The 9174-nt window shown below is 45.5% G+C and overlaps 1 protein-coding gene across 2 annotated transcripts; it reads left to right on the top strand.

Moving 5' to 3' along the window:
• The first annotated feature begins 1109 nt into the window (after positions 1–1109).
• Positions 1110–7932, top strand: LOC123102199 (release factor glutamine methyltransferase). Of its 2 annotated transcripts, none has more exons than XM_044523504.1 (3): positions 1110–1872; positions 5359–5604; positions 7482–7932. In XM_044523504.1, exons 1-3 carry the CDS (start codon positions 1183–1185, stop codon positions 7494–7496), a joined length of 951 nt encoding a protein of 316 aa, XP_044379439.1. In that variant the 5' UTR covers positions 1110–1182; the 3' UTR covers positions 7497–7932. The 2 variants fall into 2 exon arrangements, with proteins under 2 accessions (XP_044379439.1, XP_044379438.1); XM_044523503.1 differs by having other exon boundaries at positions 1118–1872; positions 6182–7932.
• Positions 7933–9174: the final 1242 nt, after the last annotated feature.

A 9174-nucleotide genomic window follows, 5' to 3' on the forward strand; every position in this document is an offset into this window, starting at 1 on the left:
CTCATCATTTAGAAAAATACTAAATGATATTAGGTTGTTAGTGGACGTTGATTCACCATAAGTTGATGTTTACAATAAGTGAAGGCTAGCTTGCCACGAGGTAAAGAATGTTAGAGCTTATGTTAACATTGTGTTATGTCTTGAGAGGACCCAATGGATATCCAGTTGGTATGGATATCCATCGGGTTTAGACATGGACATAATTTGTCATCCATGGATTTTTTTCATAGGCGGGTAAAGACTGTCTTCATGAATATGGATATGGATTTGATATTGTTTAACCCGATCCAAACCCAACCCATTGCCATCCTTATGTGCAGTACCCGCGGGGGATCCAATGGGCCGACGCCTAGTACTGACTCTCGCAGAAACGCCCACCAAAAATCATGTCGAGCAAATGATGTTCGACAATTTGTACCCTAAACCCAAAAAGTTTTCCATTGACATGTTAGGTCCTCTCGATTTGAGCAGTGAAAACCATGTGAAAGGCGCGGTTCACTTCGTATATTACACATAAGACCACAATGTGTACCTGAGCTTGGTAGGCACAGATTTGGAGTGCCCACAACATGCAAATCCGGGAAACCTACTTTTACAATATTGCATGGCGGAAGTTGAGCTCACCCTCATAGAGCTACAAGCACATTGTTGGATGAAGTTTAAAGGGCAGTTTGTGTGGACTGCCATGTGCCGGGTCTAGCTCTAGCATTGTTGAATTTGAAAATAGATGTTTTCGAAAAACTTATTGAACATTCAACTATCTCGTTGAATTTAAACTATTGTTGTGCTAGAGATATTTGCACGGATGAACTATGCAACTTTCTAAAATTACTTTCGAGTGTTGCGGGCTTGGTTTGTTTGAACAGGTGAGATATTGTCAGTTCTACGAAAATTATGTCCTAATTTTTTTGAATTCCATTGTGTCTGATAAAGTTTGTCCGGTTTGTTGACATTCTGTTTGGAGTGTATGCATGGTTGAATATTCGGCCGCATCATCTTCTGTAAATTGTTCCCCACCAATCCTAGAATCTCCGATTTAAGAGTCCCGTACGTTTTTTTTTGAGCGGTAAGAGTCCCGTACGTGCCCTAACTTGCAGGGACAAATCCGTCCATTTTCATTCCCTCAGCCGCCATTTTTCTCCTCCTTTCCCCTCTGTCTCTCTCTCTCTCTCTCTCGAAGCCATGCTCTCGCTGTCCGCCCGATCCATCCTCTCCGCCTTCCTCCCCAAACCCAAACCCCGCCGCCTCCTCCTCCTCAGACCCCGCCGTTCCTCCGCCTCCGCCTCCGCGCTGACGCCGCCTACCCCGCGTACCACCACCCCCGACCCCCCGGAGGACGCAGACCCCACGCCGCTCTTCCTCCGCCCGCCGACCCACCCCGTCCCGGAGGCCTCACTCGCCGCCTTCCGCCGCCGGGCCGCCGCGCTCGTCCCGCCCTCCGCGCCGCACCTCCACCGCCACCTCCGCTGGCTCCTCGCGGACGCCTCCGCCCCCGCCCCGTCCGGCGCCGACCCGGCGGCGCCCCACCTCCTCCGCGCGCCGCTCGATGAGCTCGAGGCCCTGTGGCTCCGCCACGTCCGGGACAGGCGCCCGTTCCAGTACGTGGTCGGGAACGAGCACTGGAAGGATCTGGTGGTCGCGGTCCGGGACGGCGTGCTCATCCCGCGGCCCGAGACGGAGGCCGTCGTCGACATGGTCGCGGCGGTCGAGGGGTTCCAGGACGGGTGGTGGGCGGACCTCGGGACCGGGAGCGGCGCCATTGCCGTGGCCGTGGCCAGGATGCTGGGGCCCGGGGGGAGGGTGTTCGCCACCGACGTCAGCGAGGTCGCTGTTGAGGTCGCGCGGCTCAACGTCCAGAGGTACGGGGTGCAGGTGAGGCGATCTCAGTTGTGTCTAGAGTTGGGAAACTTAAGCTGTTTTACATCCACTGTGAATCTGTGATCAAACTAAAATGCTGCCACTTATACCCAGCTAGATAATGCATGATGTTTTCCTGGTTATCATCCATCGGTGTAGTGAGCTAACTGAATCTGTGTTACAATGTAGTCTAAGACAGTGCCGTTAAACTGGTAGTGTAGGGTGGAATGTGGATAATCATTTACTATGTAGCGGCAATTCTAGTTTGCCACCAATGGATGCAACAATTATAGCGTCTCGTACTTAACCATATCAACTGCATTTGTTTGTTATACGACAAGTACGATCTGATATATTACCAACCAAAATATCTGCTGACATAAATTGGTGGTGTAGGGTGAAATGCAGATGATTATTATTATGCTACCAGCATTTCTATTTTGCCACCAATGGACGCGGCAATTGTTGTGTCATGTGCTTAAGCATATCTATTGCATTTATTTATTATACAGCAAGTATGAGCTGATATATGACCAACCAAGATTCGAAAAAAATATTTAGACACAGGCTTATTCTACATGACCATTGTATATATAATCGACCAGATTACTTAATTTTAACCAAGTGGAGGCTCATAACAGAAGATCAGTTTAGCAACCTATCATGAGTTCATGACTTCAGTTAAGCAAGCTGATCAACGTATTTGTCAACCCCTTCTTAATATTACCTTGTCGGATCAGCGCCTTCGTTTTGGGCTGCTTCTAGATTTTAGTGTGGAGGGCTTCGGCATTTCATTAACAAGCTTCAAGAACGGAAGCTTAAACATGCCATGATGTTTTGCCTCCAGTGTCCACACCTCTTGCCCGAGGCACCGGTATGAATTGTAATTCTCCTTTCAGAGCTTCTCTAGATTACTCTTAGAAAAACCATCCTCGCCAACCTTAGTTGGTCACATTCTCTTCAAGCTGAAATGAGAAGGCCTTCCTCTTGGGCTCGATTGGCTCGGCGAGTTTGGCCCGCAGTGCCTTCCTCTTGCGTTGGGCCTTCTTGGCCACTTCCTCTTTTGAAAGGGCACTGGCTTGGGTTCCACCTCGTAGGTCTCAGACTTAGTATCTTGTACCTGAGGACAAGGTGAGAGACTCTGAGTCTGACTCCGAGGACATTGAGACCCATGATATTGAGTCCGAGGCTGACATGGTGCAGCCCAAGCCAGCTCCCCTCGAAGTAGAATGTGGCCAAGAAGCCCTAGCGCAACATGAAGGCGCTGCATGCCGAACTCATCGAGCCAACCTAGCCCAGGAAAAAGATCTTGTCTCCTCAGTTGAAGAGGATACAACCGGCTGAGGTTGCCAAACATGGTCTGCCTGAGAGTATTTTGGAGAAACACTTCAAGGAGAAGTGTGATTCTTACTGGTACATGGGGCAGGAAGTGTTGGCACTCGACACAAATCATCGCAGCATGTTTAAGCTTCTATTCTTGAAGCTTGTTGATGACAAGGCCTGACCCATTAACATTAAAATCCAGAAGCAACAGACTGCCCAAATGAAGGGGCTGGGTGACATGGTGATATCAAGGAGGTGACCAATGTGCTGATCAACTTCCATAAGTGAAGTCATGATATGTCAGTAAGTAACCTACTTGAGTATACACAAATGGTCATGTCGATAAGTTTCAATTTGGTTATTTGTTTCAATGGAGATGCCAATTCATGTCAGAATATTTTTGGTTAGTCATATCAGTTTGTGTTTGTTGTATAACAACTAAATGCAATCGATATGGTTAAGCACATGGTGTAAGAATTCCTGCATTCATTGTTGGCAAAATAAAATATAATTGCTCGTAGCATAATAAATTCAGCGTAGGGTGGATTTTGATTTGTTGCCAAAAACGGAGGTGTTGTTTCATGTTCTGGTTTTGACTTAGTAGTTTAGGTAGCAAGCGAGTTAAACCAAAATTGAGATTTACATTTGGTAACTGCTTCAAGTTGGAACACCATTTAGTAGTAATTGTATTTCATAGTCTGCTTACTTGCTCCTGTTAGTTCCACAACTATACCCTGAAGAAATGGCTACTACCACCGGGTTTTATTTGTTTGCACAGCTAAAATGTATTTCTGACTAATCAGCTTAGAAAAGAAAATTGGCTACTGCCGGATTTTAGATTTTCTGACTAATCAGCTTGAAACGTCTGCAACGCCCCTGAATGCACTGGTCAATCATGAAATTTGCAGAAATAATCACATTCATTGAACAATTCACAAATCTTCCAATACGCACACACGCACGCGCGCGCACACAGACAGAAAATACATATGGTCTGAGCAACTACTGAGCTCGGGGAGAGTGGAGATTTTGGTGCAGGAGGCGGCGCAGGAGGAATCTCAGGGTGGTGGGGTTGGTGAGGCCGGACCAGACCATGGAAGGGCGTGGCATGGACGGAGCGGACCACCGCCGAGGGTGGTGTAGGAGGAGACGGTTGGAGGCCCTGTGGGAGGACGACGAAACGTTCTCGTCTGACGGAGGCACGGTGTCGTCGGCGCTGGAGGCCTTAACAATGGCTAAGCCGGCTGCCATGGCTCCAGCAGTCGAGGTCTTCAACCCGGACAGGATCCCGGCGCCTGTCTTCCAGCCCAGGACGGGGTAGTCGCAGGTGGAGTGGAGCATCGCGCCCAACGAGCCGCTGTTCAGCATTCACGGCGCCAGCCAGTCTGAGGACTTCTACGCCACCAGCAGGTCCCGATTTGATTACTACGACGAGGCCATGGCTGCCGATGGCGATCAGGATGGGAAGCTGCCGCCGCTCACGGAGGTCTCGGATCACGGTGGCAAGGAGTTCGGCATGCTGGGCAGCAAGCTGTCGGCCGCGAGCGACAGGAGGAGACAGCTGGCGAGGCCCTATGGGAGGCCCTTGGATCAGACGGGAGAGATGAGAGGAGAGAGGAGTCATGGGTGGAGGACGCGGTGAGCAAAGACGGCGGGTCAGGGTGAGAGTGGCGGCTGCTGGAGGAATAGCTTAGGGCTGCGGTGGCAGTTTCATTGTAATATTGACTGGAAACAGGTGCAAGGACTGAAAATAAACCATTTTCTTTTGCGGGAAGGTGCAGAATCACCGAAATCGCTGCTTCCGGCTTGGCTTGCCTGGTAGTTCATTTTCCAGAATCAATTCTAGGAAGCTAGGTAAGAATCTGATGTGTTTGTTTGAGATTCTGATTTTGGAAGGCCTAGAATCTGAGAATCATTTGCTGGGGCCCAAACAATGGCCACCTAAGTTGCAGCCGAGATTTATGTTCAGGGAAATATTCAAGTTAGAACACATTTTATTAGTAACTCTACTTTCAGTCTATTACACGTTTTTATAAGAGCTACTTGCTACTGCAGCTACTCCCAGAAGCAAAATTACTGGCTGCTGCTTCCGGGTTTTAATTGTTCTACACAGTTAAATTTGTATTGCTTTGCAGAAGTACATGAATTCTTATTGTTAATGTCGTGTACTGAAAATAGGATAAAGTTGAGATAAGGCGCGGCTCATGGTTCGAACCTCTAGAAGATGTCAAAGGAAAACTGATGGGTGTCATTAGTAACCCTCCATACATACCAACTGATGATCTACCTGGCCTGCAACCTGAAGTTGGTTGGCATGAACCAAAATTGGCACTTGATGGAGGCAAAGATGGCCTTGATCATTTGCTTCATCTATGTGAAGGGTTATCTTCGGCACTGATGCCTGGAGGTTTCTTTGTTTTTGAGGTAAAGCATCTTCAGATGTCATGTATCTTAGATTTGCATGTTTTTGTTAACTACCAGCACCATTGTACATGACACTGTAAATTGCTACTAGATAACTTCAAACGAATAATTCAGTCCAATATGGGCTTAAATTGTTACTAATATGTTTCATGTTTAGCTGTAGGAGCAATTTTGTTTTTAAGACTTTCAGATACTTATTTAGTAAGTGATTGGTTGTGCACTTGCTTACAAGATCATAAAGAGATACTCCCTCCATTCACTATTATAAGATGTTCTAATTTTTTTCTGATGGGATGTATATAGACGTATTTCAGTGTGTTTGGTCACTCATTTCAGTCTGTATGTAGTACATACTGATACATCCATAACATCTCATATTAACTGAGGGAGTATCACATAACATGAAACAAGCTGTGCTGCTTTTATATGTACTACCCTACAGTGCCTTGATTGGTATTCCCTCAGATGCACATCATGCTTTCGCTTTTCTTTGGATTTGTTGCTTTGCAAGTCCTGAAGGAACATTAGTATTTTCACTGATGTAACATGCAAAAACCTCTTTGTGTCTGTGTGGCAGACAAATGGCAACAAGCAGTCAGAGTTTCTTGTCGACTTCATTAGTACAAAGTGGAGCTCATCTTTTTGCGACGTGGAGGCAGTTTTAGACTTTGCAGACATCAAACGTTTTGTAAGAGGGTACCGCAGATGAAAAAAAATATATGGATGCTGATAAAATATTGTTTGAGATCACTTCTGTTCCTTAGTGATTTTGGGTAAGAATTGCCCAATTTCTGACTTGTTTGCAGTGCAGCAGCAGCACTTGGTTGTTTCAACCATCATCTTCTGTCTCTGGCGTCCCTGCAGTTTGTGGATCTTTAGTTACTGAAATACTCCGTCCGTTCGGAATTACTTGTCGCAGAAATGGATGTATCTAGACATGTTTTAATTCTAGATACATCCATTTCCGAGACAAGTAATTCCGAACGGAGGGAGTATGTGCTTATTCTATGGTAGTCCTTAGTTACTACTCCCTTCGTCCCAAAATAAGTGTCTCAATTTTGTACTAACTCTAGTACAAAGTTGTACTAAGGTTGAGACATTTACTTTGGGACGGAGGGAGTATATGCTAGATTGTGGAAAACTGACAAGTGACGCTCAGCTTGGGACATATTATATGCTAACTGCTAAGGTGTCGTATAACTTTTAAGGTGCCTTTTCTTTTTCTTCAGATGATGGCTTCTTGATATCCTAGTCATTCAAGTGATACAACACTGCTTTAAATGATACCTCTCTTTTGTGAAAGATATAATTGCTGTCTTGTCGTCGTCTGTCCTCTTAGTGTAACAAAGAGATGTTTTGCAGTTTACTGTAAGCTTGTGCATATGTAATTTCTCTTGCACATAGATAAAAAACTTTTAATAGCGAACCTCCTGATGGATGGCAATTATATCCGTTAATGTTTAATTGTAGGAACCTCATCTCACGTGAGTTCGTTTTCGCTCGTAAGTTTGCTGAATTTTCATGTCTGAACTTCCCAGCCCTGCTGACCTGGTTCCTGATCGAATAACATATCCAATAGAGCTTTGATGTGCATTGCAACCAGTTTTTTTTTTCAGTCATGGTAGCACCACTATAAAGTTCATGTGGGGAACACAACTATGGTGTAAGTGATATTGTTAGCAAAGTTCACACAAAGCTGCATCTATGCTGACTACGTGTGAACTGATCATGGGTTCAAGCAAAAAGATAATGTTTCTCATGTGTCCCAAAGTTGTAGAACTCGTCACGTGAATTTGTGTACATTCCTGTGCTTTTCCTTGTATATTCCTTCGTGCTATATATCTAAACTTTGCTCTTTCTCTTCCTCTGCTTTTCAGACGCCTATCAGTTGAAAAGAAAAAGGTGGTATCGATGTTCATATTCTGGGCAGGCTTAAGCGAGAAGCGAGCAAACCCAGTTACATAATTCCCTCTGGGGCACTTATCACTTGCGGCTTAAGCGTCGTAGTGGGCAATAACATAATGCAAGTCAATCATGATCCCTGTGCATGTGAGTGAGATGAGATGGATTTTGTTGCCAAGCTGCCATTGATGGTCCAAGGAAGCTTCTCTACGCCACGGTGGACACAGGTCTTCTAGTAGCTTGCATACAAAAAGGTGTACCTGGCATTTGTTTTTAAGGGGTGGTATGTGTGGCCAATTGTTCTTTTTGGCGTGTTGGGCTGTCTGTGATGATGTGATCTGGAGGGAGAGGCTGCTTTTGTAGCCTCCAAATTATTCCGCCGTCCACAAGCGACTGGTGTGCTTAATTATTTGTCCCTGCTGATAATGTTCTCTTGCCCACCATTTGATCCATCTCCAGGTAAATCATATGCTGAAAACTCTAAGGGCATGGCCAACGCGCCAGGATGGACGGGTGCTCCAGCATGCCACCTCGGCTCGGATAGTTTTGCATGCCAAAAGGTAGTGCTTGCAGAGCTAGACGGGATCCTGCAGAGGAGGCTGGTTCTTCCCTGACAAAGGTATTGCGGCAGCCAATAAGGGAGGATAGGACAGCAACCAACATGACCACAACTACTGTATTGTATATAAAAAAAAAGAGCTGTTGAACCTGGCAACAATACTGCTGCTTCCATTGGATAGAGATAAAACTAAACTGTGGCTTTAGTTATTTTTATCTATGTGAAATGCTGGGGCAGTGGTATGATGATGCCTCCATTGTTCATGCCCTAACATGTTTATCAAAATACTGTCAGTTCCTTTCTTTGGAAAACTGAAAATTTTGACATAAGCACATTCTTTTCAAAGAAAATCAGGAGTCCATCATCAATTGTGAACTTTCATTTTGCATCTTTGGGTGTTCTTATACTCCCTTCGATCCATATTAATTGACGTTGCTTTAGTACAACTTTATTAGAATTTGGTCGCCAACTGCATCGGACTAGAGCTCTAGTTTTGTGCTGCATACATAACAGTAAAAGCACGCTGCTGGAAACATCTTTCGAATGCAAATCCAGTGGTATATTCCCGGGGAATATAACTTGTATTTTCTTACTCCATCGTCACTATGTGTTGCCGGAAATTGCAGAGGCCAAGGTGGGTGCGTTGGACAGTGATCTTGGACAGAATTACCCCAAAAATAGGATAACGCCTTGTATACCAGTCCGAAGGTGGTATTCATGGCATAATGTGAGCCGTTGGATCTTAGAATCAAAGAAAGTCGAAGCTGAAAAGATCATCAAGGCGTGACAAGCAAGGATTGAGGCACAAGTTATCCCTGCTCTAAAGGAATGAATGTCGGAGCCTTGATCTAGATGCCGTCTCCTCTTCTTCTACCTTTAATCCAACTCCTCCTTGACTGAATCTAGAGAGAGACAGAAAGAGAGAGAAGCAGGTGAGCACAAGTAGCGCCTTGTAGACAGCATGTGAAGTAGTTCTACCTCCTTTCAACTATCTGCCCATCTCTGTCCATCCAGCTGAGCTGTTTCAACCAATCTCTTGCAAGGACATATTTGTCTCAAAGTTGATTGGCCAACTGTTGCTGCAATCATGGTTTATTTATAGTGTAATC

This window comes from Triticum aestivum, chromosome 5A, assembly GCF_018294505.1.
Source record: "Triticum aestivum cultivar Chinese Spring chromosome 5A, IWGSC CS RefSeq v2.1, whole genome shotgun sequence".
Lineage (NCBI taxonomy): Eukaryota > Viridiplantae > Streptophyta > Magnoliopsida > Poales > Poaceae > Triticum > Triticum aestivum.

Bases quoted from the DNA above. Each gene is read 5' to 3' on its own strand.
- LOC123102199 (XM_044523503.1), top strand. From the start codon at position 1,183: ATGCTCTCGCTGTCCGCCCGATCCATCCTCTCCGCCTTCCTCCCCAAA. The intron at 1,873-5,358 runs GTGAGGCGATCT...TACTGAAAATAG, and splicing joins TCCAGAGGTACGGGGTGCAG to GATAAAGTTGAGATAAGGCG. The intron at 5,605-6,181 runs GTAAAGCATCTT...TCTGTGTGGCAG, and splicing joins GAGGTTTCTTTGTTTTTGAG to ACAAATGGCAACAAGCAGTC.